Source organism: Labeo rohita, chromosome 13 (genome assembly GCF_022985175.1).
Source record: "Labeo rohita strain BAU-BD-2019 chromosome 13, IGBB_LRoh.1.0, whole genome shotgun sequence".
NCBI lineage: Eukaryota > Metazoa > Chordata > Actinopteri > Cypriniformes > Cyprinidae > Labeo > Labeo rohita.
In genome coordinates, this window is record NC_066881.1 from 6,306,212 (window position 1) to 6,332,964 (window position 26,753).

At 36.8% G+C, this 26,753-nt stretch overlaps 2 protein-coding genes across 4 annotated transcripts; one reads left to right on the plus strand and one right to left on the minus strand.

Moving 5' to 3' along the window:
- Positions 1-1,642: 1,642 nt before the first annotated feature.
- Positions 1,643-13,501, plus strand: ncoa4 (nuclear receptor coactivator 4). Of its 3 annotated transcripts, none has more exons than XM_051125555.1 (10): positions 1,643-1,788; positions 5,825-5,951; positions 6,556-6,696; positions 6,987-7,075; positions 7,303-7,411; positions 8,807-8,878; positions 8,965-9,093; positions 9,222-10,193; positions 12,027-12,119; positions 12,212-13,501. In XM_051125555.1, the coding sequence occupies exons 2-10, from the start codon at positions 5,826-5,828 to the stop codon at positions 12,215-12,217; spliced, it is 1,737 nt and encodes a 578-aa protein (XP_050981512.1). In that variant the 5' UTR covers positions 1,643-1,788; position 5,825; the 3' UTR covers positions 12,218-13,501. The 3 variants fall into 3 exon arrangements, with proteins under 3 accessions (XP_050981512.1, XP_050981514.1, XP_050981513.1); XM_051125557.1 differs by having other exon boundaries at positions 8,810-8,878; XM_051125556.1 differs by lacking the exon at positions 1,643-1,788 and adding an exon at positions 2,719-3,008.
- A 156-nt stretch (positions 13,502-13,657) lies between these two features.
- timm23b (translocase of inner mitochondrial membrane 23 homolog b (yeast)) lies at positions 13,658-26,355 on the minus strand. Its single transcript, XM_051125574.1, has 7 exons — positions 25,780-26,355; positions 25,649-25,707; positions 25,177-25,270; positions 24,961-25,045; positions 19,288-19,346; positions 18,984-19,094; positions 13,658-15,199 (listed from the first exon to the last, which is right to left on the minus strand). The coding sequence occupies exons 1-7, from the start codon at positions 25,886-25,888 to the stop codon at positions 15,087-15,089; spliced, it is 630 nt and encodes a 209-aa protein (XP_050981531.1). The 5' UTR covers positions 25,889-26,355; the 3' UTR covers positions 13,658-15,086.
- Between the last annotated feature and the right edge of the window lie 398 nt (positions 26,356-26,753).

Sequence of the window (26,753 nt, forward strand, 5' to 3'; positions counted from 1 at the left end):
GAAACATGCTAGCAACTTGCTAATCATGCTAGAAACATGCTAGCAACGTTGCTAATCACGTTAGAAACATGCTAGGAACTTGCTAATCATGCTAGCGACATGCTAGGAACATGCTAATCATGTTAGTAACATGCTAGCAACTTGGTAATCATGCCAGAAACATGCTAGCGACATGCTAATCATGCTAGAAACATGCTAGTGACATGCTAATCATGTTAGAAACATGCTAGCAACTTTGCTAATCATGCTAGAAACATGCTAGCAACTTGCTAATCATGCTAGAAACATGCTAGGAACATGCTAATCATGTTAGAAACATGCTAGCAACTTTGCTAATCATGCTAGAAACATGCTAGGAACTTGCTAATCATGCTAGAAACATGCTAGCAACTTGCTAATCATGCTAGAAACATGCTAACAACTTTGTTAATCATGCTAGAAACATGCTAGCAACATGCTAATCATGTTAGAAACATGCTAGAAACTTGGTAATCATGCCAGAAACATGATAGCGACATGCTAATCATTCTAGAAACACGGTAACAACTTTGCTAATCATGCTAAAAACATGCTAGCAACATGCTAATCTTGTTAGAAACATGTAAGTAACTTGCTAACCATGCTAGCAACATGCTAATCATGCTAGCAAACATACTAATCATGCTAACATCATGCTAATAACTTGCTAATCATGCTAACATCATGCTAATAACTTGCTAATCATGGTAGCAACATGCTAATCATGTTAGAAAAATGCTAACAACATGTTAGTAACATGCTAATCATGATAACAACATGCTAGTAACATGCTAATCATGTTAGAAACATACTAGCAACATGCTAATCGTGCCAACAACATGCTAGTAACTTGCTAATCATGCTAGCAACATGCTAATAACATGCTAATCATGATAGAAAAATTCTAGCAACATGCTAGTAATATGTTAATAATGCTAGAAACATGTTAACAACAAGCTAGTAACATGTTAGCCATGTTAGAAACATGCTAATAACATGTTAATCGTGCAAAGCACGCTATCAACATGCTAATCAGGCTAGAAAGATGCTAATAACTTGCTAATCATGCTAACAACATTCTAGTAACTTGAAAATTATGATAACAACATGCTAATCATGCTAACAACATTGTAATCAGCCAATGAAAATACAAACATTAAGCTAATCATGCTAAAACATGTTAACAACATGTTAAATCATGTAAGCAATGTGTTAAATCATGCTAGCTGCTTTCATACTTTTACAACTGCTTCAAACGTTCAGGCTAGGCTTTCTCAAGCCAACTTAAAGTTTGTTCTCAAACTTTACTCATCTAGTTTAACTTGTATTAGTATTTAGTGTATATTTTGTATTTTCTATATTCAGTGTTTTTCTATATGTTGGAAATGACTACAATTATGTGTATTAGCTATAATATAACTGGCATTTAACGTCAAAGTTAAAAAAAAATCTTCTTATTTTATTTGATATTGTAAAATAAAAATACATGCATCATTAACAACTCTTTTTCTATTATATTCACTGCTTGCTTGTTTTTTAATCTTACTAAATCAGTTTTCATAGGCCACCAGGTGGTAGCACTACATTTGAGAACAAACAATGAGAGCGCAATAGTATCGCGAGATCAAGGCGAGATTAATTCCAAATCTCCTTTGACATTAGCCTCGCGGGTAGCATAGCGCATGAGGGGACGCGGCACTGCTTTCTTGCAGAAGCCTGTATTATATTAACATCACTTTCGTTTCTGTTCAAGGTTACCAGGTAGTCCAGGTATGTACACATCTAGTCTCTACAATAACGTATTTGTTTTTAGAAATAATTTCACTTTTAACTAATGCGGCGTCGGAATGTTAATCTGGGTTAGTGGAGGTGAGTGCGTAAGATTACTATATTTGTAACCAGCAGGCTTTTTTCTCAATTGTTACGATATGTTTAAAATCCTAACAAATGTATACTTAATCTGAGAATACTTTTAATGACAAGGTTAAAAATATATCTATTTTTATGAATTGATATTAGTTCACCGTGTCCCCGGCAATATGAAATAAAAAAAAAAAGGGGCTGCAGACGTGCGACCTGTAAGTTATGTTTTCAAAGTCCACTTCAAATATTCATTCTTAGTTTTAACTTTTTTTTTATACGATATCATGTTTTTATGACATGTACACTTTGTATGTGTTCTAAATGTTGCGTAATATTTAAGTCAAGTATTAGATTTTCGTCACTGCAAGTAGTGCCTGATTCATGAAAGTTAGTGCAGTGCAGATATAGATAAAGATAATTATTAAATTACGGGTCGTTAAGTTATAAAAGCATGAAGATTTAGTTTGAAGACTTTCACCTACGTTACAACATAGCTTCATTCTCAAGTGGATTTTTAGTTGTTTGTTTATAGAGTACTGGATATTGTCTTTCACCATTACATTTTTAGTGAAATAACATCCTCAAAATAATATGTGGTAAATAATATTGTCAGCTTTGACAGTTTCAAATTGTGCTGACATTGTAAATGTGTGAACTCTTGGATGAAGTTCAACTTTTTGGTCTTATATCAGCGTTGTTGCAGTTATTTTGTTTTTCAAGACATGTCAGCATTCAGCTTAAGTTCCAGTTCCTCTTTCTGATTCCTTGCAAGACAGAATTTGCCATCACCAAGCAGGGGGCGCAGTGTATTTCAGTTTGTGTTGTATGTGTGTGTGTTTGGGGTCGCTTCTGGGAGTCATCGAGTGCATTGCATTCTGATCGTGTCGTTAGTCGCGCCCCCCTGTGAGTGGGGCCCCGTGTACGTGCAGAATCAGTCGGCACATGTGGAGGACGATAGAGGCAGAGCTGCCTACGTATGCAGTGACGTCCCTGTGGGCCGAGGAAAGAGACTCAGATAAACCGTGGAAACAATTAGACTTTCATCTAATGACAATAAGCGAACTAATCGGCACACTTGGAATTCATTGACGGCCGTCGTATATCGATTGATTGATTGACAAGACGAGGTAGGAACCGTATTGCGAGTTTACTTGACGTTTTAAATAAATCTAGACTAGTTAGGTGCAAACGCAGTGAATTTCCGTGAACGCCGCTTTTGCTAAGAATCTGTATTGTTGTATTAACAATGCCAAACAATGAATTCTTAATAAATATCCATATGAGTGGCTATTACGTACTCCAATACCATGGTATTTATTTATTTATTTATTTATTTTTATTAATGTTGCTTTTCTGACAATTTACATGACTTTTTGCCATGCATCATGGTAGTACCATGACATTCTTATAAATACTATGGTATTTTAATATGGTAATTACAGTGCTATGGTACTTGCCTTCCAATGCAACCACTATAACTTACTTTGGTAGTGCTACATTTATTGTTTTTGTAAAAGTATATTTGTTAGATTAAGCTGTTCTACTTAAAATGTCCAGATATGGTCTTGTTTCCTTTTCCTCTGCTTTATAATCCATGCATGCAGTCGGGAAGGCTCTAGATCTGTGGAGAGATTGGGCTTTTGTTCTGTCCACTGCATGCAGATGGTGCTGTTTTTATGCCTCTCTAAGATGTTTGTTTTTCTGTATTCTGTTATTGGATTTTATTGCATAAAATGTTTGTATTGTTGCACTGTCAGTCATTAGTCTTTTTTTTAGGGTTAAATAATAGCTGATCTAAGATGCAGCTTTAGAGCTGCACTAAATAGCTCTTTCTGTTGTTCTAATTGGTGTATACACTGTTTTTTTGTTTGTTTTGTTTCCCCCCTGCTAGGGCAAGCTTAGTCTTTCTTTTGCGCAGACTTTCCAGGAATTTAAGACTTTTGCCCTTGAGACACTGTCAGCCACATTATATGATAGCTCACGTGTAGCTCTAAGTTTGGCAGGCACATATCATTACTAACACACTGAGAAATTTGCAGGATGTGGGAGAGGCTTTGAGTTCACAGGAAAAAGAACACAGCTGAAGATGTCTGATATGGGTTTTATGCTAGTAAAAAGTTTGCACGGCCAAACTCATTCCTAATGTGTTTTCCACACCGGATTATAACCGTGAAGTTAGTAAAACTATGGAAAATGGTGTTTGAGTGCATGTCCTGTTGTTTACCATACTTTATGAGGTGAATTGTGGAATAAAGTGCATTGAAATGCACTGAGTTAATGCTGGAAGAATAACATGTTTTCTTTCCCTGTCTAACTCATCAAGTTAAAAAAAAAAAAAAAAAAGATATTTATTTAAGAAAATAAATGCACAATTTATATAGATATATATCTGCAAAAATATTTCAGTAGTTAAGCATAATATTTTGGATCAAATGATTTTGAAAAACAAAATCATTCAAGTATATCTAAACATTTTATTAGTACCTTGTACAACATTATTTATAGTAAATGAAATTTGCACAAAATAATGGAAGCTCAATGAAAGAAATATGCTTACACAGCATTTACTAAATTCACAACTAAATGATAATTGGCAAGCAGGTTAATAACTATCAATTATAACTGTTTCTAAGTAAATCTGTCAAACTATGATAGCTTCTTAAGGTCTGTCACAAATTTTGCCATAATATACATTTTAAAATTGTAAACAATGCAGTTATGCCATATTGATCGGTCATGAGTCATGACATGGATTTTTTTAATGTGTTTCTTAAGGTTTACTTACGGTGTTAATACAGCTTTTTTTGCACAAAAAACAAATATATGGAAAAATAATTATTTTCAACCCTCATTCTTGACCCTCTGTCTAAAATGACCTGTTTTAAGGGGTGGGTCCTTTAAGGCTTGTCAGTAATCCGCCACTGTTATGATTGGCTGATGTCATTGCATAGGAAACCGTATCAATGCCCCGCCCCCTCGCTATTGCATGTGAGTGTTTTGACGACATGATCAAAATAAAATGTCCATTTCCAGAAAAAGCATTGTGAAATAATTTACTTACAGTTTGTTATGCAGCTGCAGTCAGATCTAATACAGCTCTAAATCTTTCAACTAATGTTTCTTGGTAAACTCAACATGACACTGTGCCTCGTTTACAAAACAAAATGCTCCGGACATTCCTCTGAAATGATCCGTGATGCCATTAAAATAAACCATCCACTTTTTCCTTATGCTGAGAACCTTCTGATATCTGTACCATGACACGAACAAGCTGTTTAAACCAAATGCATCAAAGCGAACATTATTTCAATCCTTTTGTCATATTGACGACAGACTCAAGTGCATGGACCGTGTCCGAAAGTGAACGGGTCTGTATACTGTATCCATTGTAGACAAGAGAGCGGCAGTGGGCGGGGCCTATCGTGAGAAGATGACTATTTGTCAATGCCGTGCTCTGGAGGCGGTGTTTATGCAAATGTTTGAGCCCGGGTGATGTAACCTCGCACCTCGGATCCAAACAAGCTGTTTTTGGAGCTTGATTAAATAAATGCTTTGTTTATAATGAGGAGAACGTTTTGAGCTATGAAACTTGCAATATGTTTTTATGGTACAAAGGCCTCTTATATGCCAAAAGATCAAGGCAAATTTTGATTTCTCATGCCATGACCCCTTTAAAATATTCATACTTGCTCTCATGTCATTCCAAACCTGTATGAATTTATTTTTTTCTGTGGAACATCATAGATTGATTTTATTATTATTATTATTATTATTATTATTATTACTAGTAGTATTATTTGGAGCATCAGTGGTAACGCAAAACAGTTTGGTTAATAACCTTTCAAATGATGATCATGTCTGGATCAACAATGCCTTTAACCAGTCATTTGTGAATAGAGAACAAAACGATTTATTTTAGCTGGCGTGTTTTGTTTGTCCGCAGCATGTCACCCGTGGGGCAGAAAGAGAAGGCTGCCCTCAGGCAGTGCATTCAGGCCCGGGCCCAGCTGGAGGAGGCCATTGTTGGAGTAATCAAAGCTGAAGTTCAGCTTAGGAGCAACTCTAGAGAGGTAAGATACAGCAGCTGTTTTGTCCTGTGGGTTTTCTGTGTCATAAAGATATGAAGTACAAGTCTATTTTTAATCTTAAATCATGCTTGTGTTATTTTATTTGCTGTAAATGAGATGTTATTTTCTTGTTTGTGTTATAAATATTGTGCATATGACATAATTTGTCGCACCTTAAAGGCACAGGTGATAATTACTATTTAGATGTAGGTAGTCTAAAAGGAGTAGGGCTTACTAGACCACAGCTAAACAAGTTCAGAAGTATTAACAATTGAGAAATTCTCTCAAAAATAGTTTGTATTCAAGTCTGTAGGATTTACACTCATTCACCTAAGCTCTGTTGAGAAACCTCATTGGGTTTCCCCATAATCTGCCTGGATCAGAGTATAATGTTTCTCTGTTTTAAATGAATAAGGACCCTGTTTCTATTACTGTAGACCTCAGATCGTTGTAGGCTGTCCTTCAGTGTTTAGGAGGTGGGGACATCATCTTCACCACAGCAGGGGTTTTAAAAGCTGATTGGCATCTGAGAGCTTTCAAATCAAAGGTAGACACGTCTGGACTCGTACCTCCTAGCATTCACGTGCCTTTGTGTGCTCACTCACAGGTGAAGTCTCAGCTGCACAGCTGTATCAGTAGACATCTTGAGATCCTTCGCTCTCGTGAGGTCTGGCTGCTGGAGCAGATTGATCTGGTGGAGCAGCTCAAAGGAGAAACTTTACATCAGCAGCTTCAGCAGCTGCATTTGGTGAGTTCTAAGGGATTTTACTGAGCGTTATTACATTTTAGTTTGGACAAGAAGCATATGATCATTTGTACACAACCATCTGTCAGTCAGGAAATTTAGGCTGTTATTGTGAAAAGAATTTGCAGTTTCAATCAGTACAGGTACTTTTGAGATTGCAAAGCAGCAGTTCTGAGAAATGTAATCTAAATATTGACTCTAAATACTGAAACTCAGATTTAAAGAAGTGAAACTGTTCTGCTTTAGTTAGTGTAAAGATAAAGAGATTATTGTTTTCTCACGGTTTCTTACAGCTCAAAGGCCAGTTTGACATCCTCATTCATCAGCTGGAGTATTCCAGTAGTAACAATCTTGCCACCCAGCTCACCAACTGCCTGGAAAAGTAAGAACCACATCGACTGTTCTAGAATGATTTTGTTTTGTGTATGTGCTTCAACATGTTAAATGACTATTTACTTGTCAACAGTCAACAGACGTAATGTAGTTGTTTAAATCTCCATGTGAATCTCCAAGCAATCTACAGTAATTTTCGACCACAAAAACGTCTGTGTAGATGATGAAAATGTCTTGGATAATAATAGGCTTTAAACTCATCTTTTGTCTTTTCAGACTTTCTTCTCTCAATTTGACTCCTGAAGAAACCCCAGAGATGAGTTTCCAAGCAGATGCACGCAGCTTGCGCCAGGCTATCACTTCCTTTGGGACCATTTCTACCCAGGTTTGTGGAACTGGCACACTTAGACACAAAGGCTTGTGGTTAATGTAGATTGATAGCAGAAAGCAAAGCACTGACAGCAAAAAGTAAGAAAATCAGGGAAAAAACAAAAAACAAAAACATTTTTAAATATGGCAAGGACTATAACTCATATCCCAGTATTTTCAGCCTTTCGTCAATATATTTCTCAATATATGTGATTTGAAATAGCTTGAATTCAGGTGATTTTTGACTATGTTTTGACCAAATATCCACCGTGGCCAAATAGATTCAAATCATTTAATGCAAGAACTATAATACAGCAAAAATAAACGGATGCACACACATATATAAATGTTTGTCCTGAACAGTTAAACTGGCTGCTGTTCTTCAGAAAAATCCTTCAGGTCCCACAAATTCGTAGGTTTTTCAGCATTTTTGTGTATTTGAACCCTTTCCACCAATGACTGTATGATTTTAGATGCGTCTTTGCACACTGAGGACAACTGAGGGACTCGTATGAATCTACTACAGTAGGTTCAAACACTCACTGATGCTCCAGAGGGAAAAAAAAAAAAAACAATGCATTAAGAGTCAGGGGGTGAAAACTTTTGAACAGAATGAAGATGTGTACATTTTTCTTATTTTGCCTAAATATCTTTTTCTTTTTCTTTTTTATTATTTAGTTCTGCCCTTCAGAAGCTAAAAAGATACTTGCATGTTTCCCAGAAGACAAAATAATTTAAATATACCCTGATCTTTAAATTCCAAAAGTTTCACCCTCTTAATGCATCGTTTTTTCCTTCTGGAGCATCAGTGAGTGTTTAAACTTGCTGTAATAGTTGCATATGAGTCCCTCAGTTGTCCTCAGTGTGAAAAGATGGATCTCACAATCATACAGTCATTGTTGGAAAGGGTTCAGATACACAAAAAAGCTGAAAAACCAAAGAATTTGTGGAACCTGAAGAATTTTTTTCTGAAAAATAGCAGGCAGTTTAACTGTTCAAGACAAACAAGGGAGTCATGAACAACTGTCACTAAACAAAAAACAGCTGTAAACTTTTGAAAAGGGTCATTTTTATAAATTAAACTATTTTCTGTTTTATCTGACTCCTGACAACAGTACAAATTGAATCTGAACTTTCTTGCACTTTTGTTCAGTCCAAACAACCTTGAGCTGTGGCACTGGCTGTGCCTGGTGTAGACATGGTGTGAGACTTTAGTGAACACTTTCTGAAAGAACATGTTGGTCCAGTTATTAACACATGATTGAAATGTCCATTGACTTTTGACGGGATCACAGTGTAGCTGGGGAGAGTAGACTGTGTCAAAATACTATGTGCTCATACCATTGCTGTAAATAGACCTGTGACCTGTGTTACACAAAGCACCTGTATTCATAACTCTTCTCTGCTGCAGCAGATGGAGAGCTCACATTCTTCTGAGAGACCACGGCTTCTCCAGGACTGCCCAGTTGCTTGCAAGAAACAGGTTTGTCTTTGAAGTTACTCTTGGCTTATGCAGCTTCCTGCTCATTTGTGTGATTCCAAAGTAAAATACCCATCTTGTTTACTCAGAAAATAGATCCTGAATGGGCCACACCTCTGGCTGAGTGGCTTCTAGGGAGCCGTTCGGTAAGCAGCGCTCCTGTAGGACACCACTTGAGCACAAACCCTCAGGACTGGCTGCTTGTTTCCAAGGAATCTCAGTTAATTATTCATCATGTGATGATAGTGTAATATAAGAACAGATGTGTGACCTACTTGTTGAGAACCGTTGAATTATTCACTTAACTGTTTTTTGGAAATGGCACACTGAGTTTAATTCCACTTCACAGGAAGAGCGACAGTTACCTGCCTTTGACTTCCAAAAGGCTTGGGGCCAGCTTCAAGACCTCGAGTCGTGGCTTCTTAAGGAGAAATTGCCAGTTCGTGAGCGAACCTGCAGCGGGAGCTCAACCTTCTCAATTGAGATGATCGAGGAAAGTGACTTAAATATAGATGAGGTGGAAGACCAGCAGGAGAAAGGGGAAGACACTTTTGAGGAAGAAGAGCTCAACAAGTGGCTCATCACCCCAAGCCCGGTCAAACAAGATAAGACCAGCCCGGTGTCCGATGCTGACCGCTTCAAGCAGATCATCAAACCCTTTTACGAGAGCTTCGCCTCCAGCGATTGGCTAACAAAGTCTGACTGCAGCTCTTGCTGTGCCACACGTACCACTGCCGTTGAAATCGAGAACCTTGGAAAGCTCAAGTGCCTGAAGACTCCACCTGTGTCCACTGCCAGCACTCCAGTCACCAGTCCGGATCCCATCGAGATGTGGCTTCACAAGACCATCCCTATCGAGACCACCTGCAAAGCCAACGAGACCTGTGCCAGCTACGCTCAATGTGTCTGTGACGACAACTGCGGAAAAGAGGCCCTTAGTGCTTGGCTCCTCAAGAAAGAGGGTCGAGATAAGAACGGTGTTCCTGTCAATAAGAACACCACAAACAAAGCCTCCAGCCACCAGCAGGAGCAGCAGCAGAAGGTTCAAGCCATTCTAGAGGCGTGGCTACACCCGAGCAACAGTGCCAAGTCCCCTGCCCTGACGTCCCTCTCTGCCTGGGTGACCCCGTATATCAAAACCTCAGACTCTGAGAGCTCCACCCAGGAGCCTTTGCAGAATTGGCTTGTGCCAGCAATAAAGCACATAAGCACAATCACTGAGACGCCAAACGAACCAAAGAGCGAGAACACTAAAGAACAAGACAGCAAAGACACAGAGGAGGACAAATGGCTTCTACGCAAACGGGCCAGCGCACAGGTGAGGCCGATTTCTGTTGCTGACCAACACAACATAAACATATTAAAGGCATAGTTCACCCAAAAATGAAAATTGGCATCAATTCTTCACCTTCATGTCATTTCAAAATGCATAACATTTTCGTTCTTCTTCAAAACACAATTGTTTTAATAAAACCAGAGATTTCTGTCCCTCCATTGAAACGTTATACAATCAAAACAATACTCACCCCTATGTCATCCAAGATGTTCATGTATTGTTTTCATGTAAAGTTTTTGAGGAAAACATTCCAGGACTTTTCTCCAAATAATGGACTTAACCCATTGATCCCCATTAAAGTCCACTATATGGAGAAAAGTTCTTAAAATGTTTTCCTCAAAAATTTATTTTTTTTCGACTGAAGAAAGACTTGAACATCTTGGAGGAGGGTGAATAAATATCGGGACATTTTAATTCAGGAGTGAACTAATCCTTTAACAGACTTTTTTAGGATTGTTGTTTATGTATAAATATTGATCAACGCACATATATAAGGTACATCAAATATGGTAAATGCAAGCTCCACCACACTTGCTTGACTCATGAAACTCTTTATGAAAAACTGTGAGTCAAAGTTAATTTAAGTTTAAAATTCACGCAATTCGAAAAACATCATACTTTTTTCGCTTATTTCAGTTAATGTCATAAAACTAGCAAGCTAAACTAGTAGTAGTACTGACAATGACGCGAAAAGAGGAACAGATGAACCAATTCAATCGAGTCATTATACTACATCTGCTCCGATGGATCCAAACTCGTGACTTCGATCATTAATTTTAAGCGATTCACTAGCAAAAGCCTGAATAAATTAAAAGAACTAGTCATTTTCAAATTTGACATTGCTTGTAATGATTTTAAAAAGCATGTAGTGATGAGTGAAATGGAATGTTTCCATTTTGAAACTCTGAATCAGTTAAACCAGTGCATCGCAAAATGATTCAGCTTGCGTATTTTGAATCATTTGTTTCAGATCGGGCCTTTGGAGCAGGTTTGCGAATCATTTAAATTAGATTGGGATTGGGAATTGTGCATCGCAAATCATTTGATTTGAATCATTCAATTTGTGAAATGATTCACGAATCCGTTTAGATCTAAATCAAGTGATTTGCATTACGCAAAGTCCCGATCTGAATCAAATGATTCACAATATGCGAAGATCTAATTTAAATCAAATGATGTGTGATGCACGATTTGAAGTCCCGATCTAATTTAAATGATTCGTGAACCTGCTCCGAAGTCCTGATCTGAAACATGATTCGTGCAATCTGATTGCTGAGTGCTTTGAAATGGTGAATCAATTTGTGATGCATCGGTTTAACTGATTCAGAGTTTCGAAACGGAATTTGAAAATGAATGGTTCTTTTAATTTAATCTGGCTTTTGCTAGTCAATGTCTTAAAATGAATGATCAAAGTCACGATCAGTTTGAATCAATCAGAGCAGATCCAGTGTAAATGACTCAATTGATTTGGTTTATCATTTCGCACCATTGTCAGTACTACTACTGACTTAGCTTGCTAGTTTTATGACATTTACAAAATGAAAATAAAAAAAAAAATGAAAATGTGCTTATTGAAAAAATTAAACATTTCATACATTGTCTTTTAATAATTAAAGCACTTTTCAAGTACCTCTTCAGCAATACTGCTATTGTCAAGGGTTTTCACAAAGTCAAATTCAAGTACTTTAAGCACCTTGTATGAACCCTGGTGTCACTTTTAAAGTTTGATGCGTTTTATATACACATTTATTTCAAATACATTATTCATATTTATATACATACTCTTTATAACATGTTTTATTTTGGTTTGTCCAGGAAAGGCTGGGCCTACCCACAGTATGTGACCTGTTTTCCTGTATGAAGCTCGGTGGAGACAAAGATAAGTGGCTACATCAAGCAGCTACACAGGTGAGAACCAACATAAATATGAACATTTTTAAAACTAGAGTTGTTGTTTTACATTCAGATGAAGTAAAACCATTCTTTTCTTTTTTTTTCAGATATGAATGGAACATCCACTGGCTTTCGGAGATTGACTCCAGCGCTATTTAATTGCTGATTCTTGCACAATATTTTTCTTCAGTGCTCTTTAGGGATTCATTCTCTCTGTAATCTTTTGGAGATTGAAAGGGTGATCTGGACTGAAGGTCCTGGCCGAGAGGCAGGGCTTTTGGTACACCATCACTTGAGGAAGTGTTAATGCAGGGGAATTTCTGTGATTTTTGCTCTTATCGGCTTAACGCAGTTAAATTCCAGTAATGTGGTGAAGACCAATGTGTTTATATTATTATTCAGTCATGTGATTTAGAAATCACAAGGAAAATGGGCCAGATTGGTGCATACAAAACAAATACATTTTTATTTTTTTCCCTATGGAGGCATAGTGGGAGGGGGGGTTTGGGAAGAACTAAAATAAAAAATAAATCTATATTAATTTTAATCACGCACAGTTACAGCTTTTTTATTCACGTTTCAGAACTCAGTCCCTCACATTTGGAAGAAGACATACTCTAAAGCAGAGAATGATTTCCTCTATTATCAGTTCTTTAAATATATATTTATATAGAATTTTACTATTTTCTCACGTATGAAATGAGCTTCCCTTGCTGTTTATTTCAGTGAGTATCGTATATACTTTAGTGACATACAAAACTCATACAGCAGTTAAACAGCATAACATCTGTTATTAAAACCTCAAGACATCTGATGACTCGTGCCTGACATTGAATGTGTAGCAATGCTTGCTGTCAGTCCACCTTTTTCTATGTGTGGAAAACAATCCATCGTAGTTTGCCATTTCTGCTGTGTCATGGGCTACAGCAGCCGACTTTGTTGTGTGGTCTCTGTGTTAGGCTCAAACGTGTGGTAAATGTTTAGCACAGAATCACTATAGTTCTTTTTCAATTGAACTGCTCATATAATAACGACTGGTATTGCTTGATGTCTCGATTAACCACCCTGTCAACATACAAGACAAGATTTATACTTTGCACTTGCAGAGCACAGGCTACAAGTGAAACTTGGTAAATTAAACCGCTTCTTTTAGACAGAAAATTCATTTTCATTATTATGTCATCTCGTGTACCAATCTTTCACTTAGTAATGGACCAAGGACTTGGTACATAAACATTAACAATGCAAAACTCATGTTTTGTTTTCTGTCAGCATGTGCCAGTGTTGGACTGCAGTATTGCACACGTACATATATGTAGGTTTATCTCAAATATTGCTTACGTTATCTCTAATGCTTTGATCTTTGTCAACTGAATAAATAAAAGTACATAACTGTGTTTGCTGTTGTAAAGTGCATGATTTCAAGTTTCTGGTTATGCTCACAGAAGAGGAACCTACACGGATAAAATAAAATCACTTGAGATCATATAAATCTTATTTCAACAACATTTTAGTAAACATTCAGCCCAAGTGCAAAACACATAACATGAAAACATTTTTATAGCACAGATTTATTGAACCTTTAGCAACATTGATGAATATTTACTTCCACATATACATTCTGGTGTCTGCTGATGGAATGACACGGCAATGAGCCCAAGTATCATTTCATGTAATAATGCACATTCATAATTACCAAATAATACAGCAAAGAATTTTAGTAAACACTCATTATCCATTTCCAGTGCAAAGTTTTGTTCAAACGCATGTTTTTAAACTTACAGTTGGTAAATTACAGACAGCAGTTTTCTACAATTGCTGAGCGTATTACAAACACTGAAAACAAGCAATGACTTGCTGCACCATTTGCTACTTCAGTTACATGAACATACTATTAAATCGACAGTTATGTCAAACCCTTGTCTAAAATAAGTTTTAATAAATAGTTTCAAACATTCCTCATGTTTAGTATTAAATTATAGATTTTTTAGGAGATTGTCATGAATTTAAAGCCTTAAAGTGGGGTTCACTGACCTTTACAACTTGGCTTTAAAGGAGAAGTTCCACTTCCAGAATGAAAGTTTCCTGATCACTTTCTCCCACCCATGTCATAAGATGTTCATGTGTTTCTCTCTTTAGTTGAAAAGAAAATAAGGTTTTTGAGGAAAACATTTTTCTCCATATAGTGGACTTCAATGGTGGTCAACGGTTTAAAGGTTCAAACTGTAATTTCAATGCAGCTTCAAAGGGCTCTACATGATCCCAGACGAAGAATAAGGGTCTTATTTAGCAAAATGATCAGTCATTTTCCTCAAAAAATAAATATTTATATACTTTTTTTTAATCACAAATGCCCAATGCACAAGGATGTGCATGCGCAATCATGCTGGTAAGGTCACGCATGGTTTGTTCTTCGTCTGTGTACTTCAGTGGGCAAAAAAGTCTTTTCTCTTTTAACTTCAAAATCATTCGACATTAGTTTTACCTTTTTTGTAAAGGGCGTTTGACTTTCGTCTGCTTTGTAAACACTGGTTCGGTACTTCCGCCGACGTCACGCATGTGTGATTTCGTAGAGGTCGAGCTAGTGCATGATGAGCATTTGTGGTTAAATATATATAATTTTGTATTTTTCTTAGAAAATGACAGATCGTTTTGCTAGATAAGACCCTTTATCCTCGGCTGGAATTGTGTAGAGCTCTTTGTAGCTGCATTGAAACTCGTTGATCCCCATTGAAGTCCACTATATGGAAAAAAAAAAAAATCCTGGAATGTTTTTACCAAAAACCTTAATTTCTTTTCAACTGAAAAAAAGACATTAACATTTTGAATGACATAGGGGTGAGTATATTATTAGGAAAATTTCATTCTGAAGTGAACTAATCCTTCAATGTTAATAGGCAATGCACTTCGAAATTATTTGGTACTCTGATTTGTCAATTTGACAATTTTGACTAATTTGTTGACAGTGTCTTGACAGAAGATTCAGTAGCGGGTAGGAGAGCTTCCCTTCAGATGGTCCCAGTTATTGTAGAGAGCATAGAGTCCAGATAGTGTCAGCCCAACCAACCCGCCCCGCGCTGCCCCTCGCAAACCTCCTGCAACAAAACAAAAAATAACTTAAGGAAACAAAACAACTGAAAAGAAGAATCGGTAGTTCCTCCAAATTTCTCTCTAGATGAACTTGCTCAACGTCTCTGTAAGTTGCAATCATTCTCACTATATTGTGCAATAACTCTTTCAGCTTTCTATGAAAGTCTCCTTACTTATGAGAACTCTTAAAAATAAAGGTCCAAAAAGGGGATTGTCAAAGTAATGCCAGAAGAACCATTCTGGGTTCCTCAAAGAACTTTTCAGTGAAGAGTTCCTAAAAGAACCTTTTTTCTTAGTTAAGGACATTTAAACAAACCTAAAAACCTTTTGTGCAATGGAAAGTTTCCATGAATGTTAAAGGAGAAGTCCACTTCCAAAACAAAGATTCACATATAATGTACTCACCCCCTTGTCATCCAAGATGTTCATGTCTTTCTTTCTTCAGTCATAAGGAAATTATGTTTTTTGAGGAAAACATTTCAGCATTTTTCTCCATATAATGGACTGATATGGTGCCCCAATTTTGAACTTCCAAAATACAGTTTAATTGCGGTTTCAAATGATCCCAAATGTGGTTGTAAACGATCCCAGCCGAGAAAGAAGGGTCTTATCTAGTGCAACGATCGGTTATTTGAATAAAAATAATACAATTTAAATGCTTTTTAATGTCAAATGCTCGTCTTGTCTTACTTTGCCTGGACTGTTTTTGTTCCGGTTCATGACAGTTAGGGTATAACGATCATTACGCTAGATAAGACCCTTTTTCCTTGACTTTTGGAAGTTCAAAATTGGGGCACCATATCAGTCCATTATGTGGAGAAAAATGCTGAAATGTTTCCCTCAAAAAACATAATTTCTTTACGACTGAAGAAAGAAAGACGTGAACATCTTGGATGACAAGGGGGCGAGTACATTATATGTGAATCTTTGTTTTGGAAGTGGACTTCTCCTTTAAAGGTTCTTCATGGAACCCCTGATGCGCAAACAGAAACTTAGCTAATTTTTAAGAGTGATACAGTTTGGGCTGTTGTTTAGATTCACAAAGCACAACACAAATTATATAATGACTGATTTATTCCATCCCAGACATAATTATCACAGAGTCAGCCAGATCTAGTCACTGACCTCCAGCGATAGTCTCACAGACGTCATTGGTGTAAAACAGATAGAGAAGAGCTTAACTTCGGCCTGACCCAGAACATGGAGAAGAGCGATAGAGCTTTGAGGAGTGTGAGGACTCCACACCCACCATGAGTTAAGGGATGATAACTGCTGAATGAACTGGTGAATGTGAGTCAATGAGATCCCACCCATCACACACACAGCCCACTGGAATGCTTGAAAATAACCTCTTTAAAAAAGGACTCTTTCTTGCAGTCATGTTGACATATATCTACACTGCAGTTTTCTGTTAATCTTAAACAGAAATGCCCCAAATATGCATCACAATCAAACAACACAAATGACAACACATGCCAGTAAAAAAAAGCTGTAACTGTTTTTACAGCACCATTATGATCACTGCACATTTCCTGTGAGCTTGTAAATATGTTTGAATATAGCCTGTGACACATGACTACGAAACGTGAGATACCTAAAGTTATGAGTGATCTTGTGGCGGTTTGAATGGCTTGGGACACACTGAACACAAATTGCATTCATGGCACATGTGACACTAAACTCTGCCAAATGCTTTGGAGCAGAGTAGGCAAAGTGCTGCATCACCTCCATATCCAGGAACTTCCCTTCTAATAACTCTGCAGCAAAGAATGATTGGAAATTATTTTGTGGCATCTGAGTAAAAGAGATTTCCCTTAATATCTCAACAACATCTCTTCCTTTCTTCTAAATGCATTCATTCCACCGATAGAGGAAAACATATTTAGGGAAATTCTGTAAGGTACTTCCTTGTAGGAACAATGACATTTTGTTTATAACCATCTAATGGCATTCAATGACCTAAATTTAAGTTTATTTTTACTACAACATTAGGGTTACAGAAGTACAAATCTTATCCATTTTCTACATAGAGAAATTAATTTTTAGCAATTCTCTATGGAACAAATCTTCCGAAGTTATAAGTCGATAAAACACCCTTCAGTTAAAGCCATGTCTATCTACATTTAACACTCTTTCAGGGCTTTTTCAATGTAGTAAAAACAGTAATATTGTGAAATAAATATTACAATTTAAAATAACTATTTTCCATTTTAATGTATTTTAAAATGCAGTTTATTCCTGTGATCACAGCTGAATTTTCAGCACCATTACTCTAGTCTTCAGTGTCACACGGTCCTTTAGAAATCATTCTAATATGCTGATTTACTGCTCAAGAAACACATGTGACCCTGGACCACAAAAACAGTCATAAGCGTTAGTTTTTTGAAATTGAGATTTATACACAGATTTAACAAAGCTGAATAAATAATCTTTCCACTGATGTATGGTTTGTTAAGCCATAACAATATTTGGCCAAGATAAAAACTATTTGAAAATGTGGAATCTGAGAGTGCAAAAAATTAAAAATATTGAGAAAATCGCCTTTAAGGTCGTCCAAACTAAGTTCTTAGCAACGCACATTGCTAATCAAAAATTGAGTTTTGATATATTACAGTAGGAAATGTACAAAATATCTTCATGGAACATGATCTTTACTTAATATCCTAATGTTTTTTGGCATAAAAGAAAAATTGATCATTTTGAACCATATAATGTATTGTTGGCTATTTCTACAAATATACCCGTGTGAATTGTGACTGGTTTTGTGGTCCAGGGTCACATATTATCTCTCAAGAAAAAAAAATAAAATAAAAAAATAAAACTTACTGTCCCCAAACTTTTGAATGGTAATGTATTCGTATCTAGATAAATATTTTGCAAAGCATTTCATATTATTGTGATTTTATTCTTGTAATGAATCATATTTTATAATCAATCAATAATGCTTTATGTTTTACCATCTTTTTAAAGTATTAAATTCTCACTGTGTCATGGAACTGTACTTCATTTTCTCAGCAACACCGAACAACATTGCCTTGTCTTGTCTTTTCAAAGTACTTTTTTGCTCTAAATCAAACTTTATAATTTTGCAATTCATCTGGGATTGCTGGGATTGCTGTATAGAAAAACAAATAGGGAAAAAAAATTCCAAAATCAAGGTCACTGAAAAAGATGATGCTCACTGTTGAACTATAATGTTTTATCAAATTTTGTTAGGAGTCCAAATAATTTCAGGGCAAAATATATGAATAAATATTCCATGACAAAACTCTGAAGTGAATACATATTGGTTACGCATTATATAATAACATCTCACCGCCTTGGAATTATAAGGTTCTATCTGACATTTTTGTCAAAATTGAGTTATTCACTCACTTATTCTGTGACAACTTATTTACATAATGTGATGTTTCTTTTGTAAGCTGTGTACATTTTTAGAAAACAAAAAGGGTTCTATTTATATAAGTCTATGGAATGCAAAAAGCTCAAAATCTCTTTGAAGCTCAATATCTCAAAACTGCTCAGAATGCAGACAGAACCTTATAATTCCAAGGTGGCAATCTGTTACTGTTATTAATGAGAGTTTTATAAAAGTTGAAGAATGTTTTCAATAAAAGATCTTTTCAAAGCAATGCTTTGAAACAGTTGGAACAAATTTCCACAGAAATTACACAATTTTCCACAGAAAAGGAAGTACACAGCATTGCTGTATCTTCCCCTTCGGTCTGCAGACAAAAGTAATTCTTGCTTCTTAAAGATAACAATGTCATAAACATATACATGATCTACCTGGAGATTTGTAGAGAACGCCTGTTAACGTTCCAGCAGCAATCGTGTTGAGATCGTCCTCTGCCCCTCTGGCTTTCTCAATGATCACACCAAATGCGCTGTACAGCAGAGCTAAACACATACATATCGTCTCAATATAATTATATATACACATTCAACACAGAGATTGGGTGTCTGCATTATGACTTCTAAATGAAAAATATTGAGGTTCAAACACAATACCACTCAAATGACCACTGACCCGACTACAAAGATGGAAGAGATTCATTTTGAGGGGGAAGGAGGCTGAAATTGGGCCACTCACCTAATGAACCCAATGTGTTTGCCCATGTGGCACCTTGGCGGGTCACCATATTCAGGATCCTGAATAAGAGAGAAGAATGGAGATTAAGAGTTTAAAACAAAGTCACAATTGACCTAAATCACTAATGACTTTGCTTCTAAAGCATCAAGCCATATACAGAAACTAGGATGTTTTATGCCAACAACACAATTCAAATACACAAGTAGGTCTTGGGAAATGGCTCCAGGGGCTCCATGGTATCACATCAGTCTATTAACAAAAAGGTTGTTCTTTGTATTGTATTTCTTGTATTGTATTGTATGTTTGTATTGCACCTGGACTTTCAAGGTTGACTCATTCAATAACAACTTCCTCAATCTATGTCAGTCTTTAAGGAAATACATTATGCTAGGGTCATCATAACACTTTTCCTTTTTATCCAAACATCCTTTAAATGTGCTGACAGCAGTGTTGTCTTGCACGTAACAGCAGTAGAGCAGCAGACTTTGGCCACCTGTACATGTGAACACGCTTTAATGCAGCCTTGACCATATGATGCATTGGGTCACACAGGTGTGTACACACAGATGTATTTGAGCTATTGATTTAAAACAGCTGTCACAACTTATCTTTAGTGATAACTAAAAAACAACAACAACAAAAAAACATTATAAAATTTGAAATTAAATGCACAAAATAAGAGTTTTTGATTGAAAATGTCAACCTCCGTGTATACATTTGAATGTAGTAAAAAAAACTGAAATAAATGTAATAATAATAATAATAATAAATAAACAAGATGAATCTCGTTGAAAGTTGTTGCTCAAATAATTTATTTAGGCCTGATAACGGCTACAAAACCACAAACATTGACACAAAAGGAACTAAGTGTTGTAATATCAGGATCACGTTTGTGTCTTAATCACAAGTCTTGAAATCAGCTATAGTTTTTTTTTCTGTTCAGTAGCTACTGTTGTTCTGTTGGTTAGTTGGTTATATTTTAACGGATTGCTATTTCACCTTCACAGGCTATTTATGTTTTAAAAATGACGACAAAAAGCTAATTGCGAGATAAGGATTTGACTTTTTGTAATAATTATAATCTTATCATTTCACCACTGTATCTCAAAATTGCAAACATTTAATAATTATGACTTTTAAGGTCAAAATTATAAGATAATAATTCATAACTAAAAATAATACACAATTACAATTCTATAAATAATTCTTTAAAAGCACTTCCGATAAAAGTTTTACCTTTTTCTTTTTTTGTGTCCATCTTTAAAAAATCTTGCAAAATTGGTCCTGTTCAAAATTGTCTAATGATAAAAATGAGGGAGACAAACAGCATATGTTTTACAAGTTAGTGCTAAAATGTGACCCCTGACCACAAAACCAGTTTTTAGTCAAAATTATCTTTTTTTTTTTTTTGCCAAAAATCATTAGGATATTAAGTAAAGATCATGTCCCATGAAGATATTTTGTACATTTCCAACCATAAATATAACAAAACTTATTTTTTTGATTAGTAACATGCACCACCAAGAACTTCATTTGGACAACTTCAAAGGTGATTTTCTCAATATTTAGATTCCAGATTTTCAAATAGATGTATCTCGGCCAAATATTGTTCTACCCTAACAAAAACATACATCAATTGAAAGTATTATTTATTCAGCTTTCATATGATGTATCGATCTCAACTTAAAAAAAACTGACCCTTAAGTCTGGTTTTGTACTTATACGACAACTTGGTCGTGTCTGGATTTACAAAAGTAGATGCATCTGTTTCCCAACACAGTATTTCTTTCATTTTTTTTTTTTTTTTCTGACATTCTCCATTTCTTTGATATATACTGGTTGATTAAGAGTTTGAGGTCCGAAGGTGGGATTTAGCATCCACTGATTCTTTACGCAAGAGCTTTTGTTTTTTGTTCTGTTTTCATTTTGTGACGTCTCATCCAGTATGAAAACCCCCAACTGTTCAATTCAATTGAAAGGAAATATGCACATGACTCTGGTTGCAGTGAAATGTGGCACATCACCACAAACCAGACATGAGAATTAAGAGCTCAGAGCCTATTCATGAATTGTGCTCCACTGACATCACGGAATAACCTTGTATTTTATACCTGACCGCACCTTTACCAGGAAATACACTTCTGCGTTTCTGTTCCTATGAAGGGCACAGTGCACACTGTAGTGAACACTGCCCTCTGCTGGTTAACTGCTTACGAGAACATGCAAGGTATAGAACAGGGAACAAGGTGCAAAACAGTGCTCAACCCTGGTCCTGGAGATCAACTTTCCTGCAGAGTTCAGCTCCAACCCTGACCAAACACACCTGAACCAGCTAATTAGGATCTGAAGGAGCACTTGATAATTACAGACAGGTGTGTTTGATTAGGGTTGGAACTAAACTCTGCAGGAAAGTCGATCTCCAGGAACAGGGTTGGGCACCCCTGGTGTAGAAAGATGTGAAAGAATGAAGAAATACAAAAACAAAATCAAAGCAGTAGATAATCCTGTTTTACTTATCTTATCTCATAATTATGACGTATGATTCATAATTACGTATGAAATTCAACTCCTTATTACAAGTATGGTAGAACCATCACTTCTACTACAAAAGATTGCTTTCTAAGTAATCTTCCTGACTTATCTGAATTCTTCAGCATGACCAATAGCTCAGAAAAACTTGATGAAGTAACAGAAACTATTGACTCTCTCTTTTCCAGGACTCTAGATACGGTCGCTCCTCTGCGCCTAAGGAAGATTAAGGAAAATAGTCCGACCCCGTGGTATAACGAGCACACTCGCACCCTAAAGAGAGCAGCCCGGAAAATGGAGCGCAGCTGGAGGAAAACAAAATTAGAGGTTTTTCGTACTGCTTGGCGGGAATGTACCCTATCGTACAGAAAAGCGTTAAAATCGGCCAGATCTGACTACTTTTCGACTCTTTTAGAAGAAAACAAACATAACCCTAGGTATTTATTCAATACAGTGGCTAAGTTAACAAAAAATAAAGAACCAACAGGCACTGACTATGCCCATCAGCATAGCAGTAATGACTTTATGAACTACTTTACTTCTAAGATCGATACAATTAGAGACAAAATTGTCACTATGCAGCCGTCAATTACAGTGTTGCATCAGATAGTGCGCTATAGATCTCCTGGGGAACAATTCAACTCATTCTCTACTATAGGTCAGGAAGAATTGTATAAACTTGTTAAATCATCTAAACCAACAACTTGTATGCTAGACCCTATTCCATCTAGGCTACTAAAAGAGATGCTTCCAGATCTCATAGATCCTCTGCTAAATATTATTAATTCATCACTGTCATTAGGATATGTCCCCAAAACCTTCAAACTGGCTGCTATTAAGCCTCTAATTAAAAAACCACAACTTGACCCCAACGAATTAACTAATTACAGACCTATCTCGAATCTCCCATTTCTGTCAAAGATATTAGAAAAGGTTGTATCCTCACAGTTATCTTCCTTCCTACAGAAATATGATATCTGTGAGGATTTTCAGTCAGGTTTTAGACCGTACCATAGTACTGAGACTGCTCTTATTAGAGTTACAAATGATCTACTCTTATCATCCGATCGTGGTTGTATCTCTCTGTTAGTGCTACTGGATCTTAGTGCTGCGTTTGATACTGTTGACCACAACATTCTCTTGAATAGACTTGAGAATTATGTTGGCATTAGTGGTAGTGCATTGGCATGGTTCAAATCGTATCTATCTGACCGCCATCAATTCGTGGCAGTAAATGATGAGGTATCATATCGATCTCAAGTGCAGTATGGAGTACCACAAGGCTCAGTACTAGGGCCGTTACTCTTTACGCTTTACATGTTACCCTTGGGTGATATCATCAGGAAATATGGTGTTAGCTTTCACTGCTATGCTGATGATACCCAGCTCTATATTTCTTCGCGGCCTGGCGAAACGTACCAATTTGAAAAACTAATGGATTGTGTAGTTGAGTTAAAAAATTGGATGACAAGTAATTTCTTACTGCTAAATTCTGAAAAAACAGAGGTGTTAGTTATTGGGCCTAAAACCTCAGCGTGTAATAACCTAAAACACTGTCTAATACTTGATGGCTGTTCTGTCAATTCTTCGTCATCAGTTAGGAACCTAGGTGTGCTATTTGATGGTAATCTTTCCTTTGAAAACCACATCTCTAGTATTTGCAAAACTGCATTTTTCCATCTCAAAAATATATCTAAACTACGACCTATGCTATCAATGTCAAATGCTGAAACATTAATTCATGCGTTTATGACCTCACGGTTAGATTATTGTAATGCTTTATTGGGTGGTTGTTCTGCTCGCTTAATAAACAAACTCCAGCTGGTCCAAAATGCAGCAGCTAGAGTTCTTACTAGAACCAAAAAGTATGATCATATTAGCCCGGTTCTGTCTACACTGCACTGGCTCCCTATTAAACATCGTATAGATTTTAAAATCTTGCTAATTACTTATAAAGCCCTGAATGGTTTAGCTCCCCAGTACCTGAGCGAGCTCCTATCGCATTATAGTCCCTCACGTCCGCTGCGTTCTCAAAACTCTGGCAATTTGATAATACCGAGAATATCAAAATCAACCGCGGGCGGCAGATCTTTTTCTTATTTAGCGCCCAAACTCTGGAACAATCTACCCTACAATGTTCGGGACGCAGACACACTCTGTCAGTTTAAATCTAGATTAAAGACCCATCTCTTTAACCTTGCTTACACATAACAAATCCACATTCTTATAATTCAAATCCGTTAAAGGATTGTTAGGCTGCACTAATTAGGTCAACCGGAACCGGGAACACTTCCCATAACACCCGATGTACTCGGTGCATCGTCAGAAGAATGGCATCTACGCTAATATTAGTCTGTTTCTCTCTTATTCCGAGGTCACATTAACCACCAGATCCAGTCCGTATCCAGATCAGATGGTCACTGCAGTCCCCCGGATCCAGTCCGAACCCAGCCCAGACGGTGGATCAGCACCTAGAGACGACCTCTACAGCCCTGAATGTCAGCGGAGTCCACATCAACTAGATGAGCCCCAGAGACGGATCCACATTAAAGACCACATCACCTAGACGGCTGTCGGCACAAGACCACGGGAACTTTGGCCAGAGGAGAACTGGCCCCCCCGACTGAGCCTGGTTTCTCCCAAGGTTTTTTTCTCCATTTGTCACCGATGGAGTTTTGGTTCCTTGCCGCTGTCGCCTCTGGCTTGCTTAGTTGGGGACACTTTCTCTTAACACAATATTGCATTTTATTTTATTGTTTTTGATTAACTACCTTTACCTATAATGTGAGTGTTTAATGTTGCCTTTGGTTTGCCTTGATGTACTGTTTCCTATTTAATACTGTACAGCCGCCTTGTCACAATTCTGTATTGTTAAAGGCGGTATATAAATAAAGGTGACTTGACTTGACTTGACGTATGAGAAACTAGAGATAATCTGAAACGATGACATTGAAAGGTGAAGACTTGATTGACTTTTCGTCAGTTCTAACTTATATTTAACAAATGACATAAACATTTTTTTTTTGATGATTATGATTTACTAAAGCATGATTTCCCCCTCCTAATATGCCAGTTCATATGCAGTTATTTTATTACAGTAATCTTGACTGTTTTGATAACTACAATTAAATCTGCGGTACTCACTGTACATTGCGAGGTTTAGACCAAGCCATGTTTCTGGTTTCAGACAATCCCATCCTAAGTCCATTCACGGCCCCAAATACAGCACCTGCATGAGAGTACAGACATTTTAAATGTAATTAAGATGACAAAAATAATTAATAAGAATTAAAAACAAACTAATTTAAAAGCAAACACAATGTGGGAGAAACTATGCGTGAGGAAGAAGAGATAAGACACCTGTGATACAGCATCCTCCGATTGTAAAAAAGGCCAGCTCAAAGCGTCCTCTCGTTTTGTTCGCTCCAGTGGGTAAAATAAACTCATCTGTATCCTGTGAGCACATGATCACGACAGACATCCATTAAATCTCATGTGACCCCAGACCACAAAAATGCCAAAAACCATTAGGATATTAAATAAAGATCATGTTCCATGAAGATATTTTGTAAATTTCATACCGTAAACGTATCAGAACTTAATTTTGGATTAGTAATATGGATTGCTAAGAACTTTGTGTATAACTTTAAAGGCAATTTTCTCAATATTTAGATTTATTTGCACCCTCAGATATCAGATTTATACAGCGTTCAGATGATGTTTAAATCTCAGTTTAAAAAAACAACCCTGGTTTTGTGGTCCAGAGTCAAATATATTCAAAACAAATAAAGGCAGCTAATGTCCATCTGAAACCACAGATCTCAGAGCTCACCTGTAAGAGATACTTGGGGTCCACATTAAGGTACGGAGAGAGAGGACTCATGCCTGTCACTGTTAAAAAAGGCAACTTTAGTAAGCTACTGAATCATATGTACATCTAGTAAAACAATATAGGAGACTTACATGGCACTCCAGCGAGCTCTGTCTTTGAATACTGCGGGCCAGATCCAAACAGACCGAAGCCTCCTGGACTTCTTGAGCCTGTGCTGGATGTTTCTGGCTCCTTATCCATGTCTAGGTTCAGAAGCTCCTGCTCCTTTTTACTCAGTTCAACATTTAAAGATATGCTTAACTTATAGGAATAGCTCTGCGCACAACTTACTGTTAGCCAACAAACATCGGAAAACAAATGTAATCTGTTCCCTGACGGGTTTAAACTTAAGTAATAAGGTCACATAAGGGCTCTGGCTGTCTGCTGGGCTGCCTGACAATTGGTCTTTTTTTTAACACAATTAAATGGTTTTATTCTTCAGTATTTTCACTTGTGCCAGTTTTGTGCTACCACTGCATGGCGAACGTTTAACTGCAGCGCTTCTTGTTTGCCGTAAAGTAAGCTGTCGGCGGTCTTTAAACTAACCATCACAAGCAGTTCTCATCACTCAAACCCATACGGTTAGCGTTTTTATTACATTATAATATAAGAAAAAACAGCCCGTGTGATAATGGGGAAAAACTGTGAATATGAATTAAACTTGTAAGGTTTTACCGAAGCACATCCACGACAGTTTTTGCGACAGCAAACAATTTCTGGCCAGATAAACATATACGGAAAATGAAACTAAAGCGATTTGGGAATCAGGATCGAAGGAGTTGCATGATATGTTAAAACTGCTAACTCTCTGTGGCCTATTTTATCTTCATAAATGTAAAGTTACTGATTGTATGCCTAATATAACCTCCTAGGGCTTAGTGGCCACATACGTGGACAGCACATTTTAGCTCTTATGTCCACAATTGTATTCACTGCTGAATTGGTGGCGTTATGGACACGTATGGGGGTACTTACACTGCCATCTGGTGGTGTCAGAAGTTTATAACACACTACGGTCAAAATTCAAAATGGTGGCGAACACAATGGAAGATTCAAGCGGTAGCGC

Excerpts from the sequence above, each read along its gene's own strand:
- ncoa4 (XM_051125555.1), top strand. The coding sequence starts at position 5,826 with ATGTCACCCGTGGGGCAGAAAGAGAAGGCTGCCCTCAGGCAGTGCATT. Across the intron at positions 7,412-8,806 it reads TTGGGACCATTTCTACCCAG|CAGATGGAGAGCTCACATTC; the intron begins GTTTGTGGAACT and ends TCTCTGCTGCAG. Across the intron at positions 8,879-8,964 it reads CAGTTGCTTGCAAGAAACAG|AAAATAGATCCTGAATGGGC; the intron begins GTTTGTCTTTGA and ends TTGTTTACTCAG.
- timm23b (XM_051125574.1), bottom strand. The coding sequence starts at position 25,888 with ATGGATAAGGAGCCAGAAACATCCAGCACAGGCTCAAGAAGTCCAGGA. Across the intron at positions 25,708-25,779 it reads AGAGCTCGCTGGAGTGCCAT|TGACAGGCATGAGTCCTCTC; the intron begins GTAAGTCTCCTA and ends CTTTTTTAACAG. Across the intron at positions 25,046-25,176 it reads CGGAGGATGCTGTATCACAG|GTGCTGTATTTGGGGCCGTG; the intron begins GTGTCTTATCTC and ends ACTCTCATGCAG.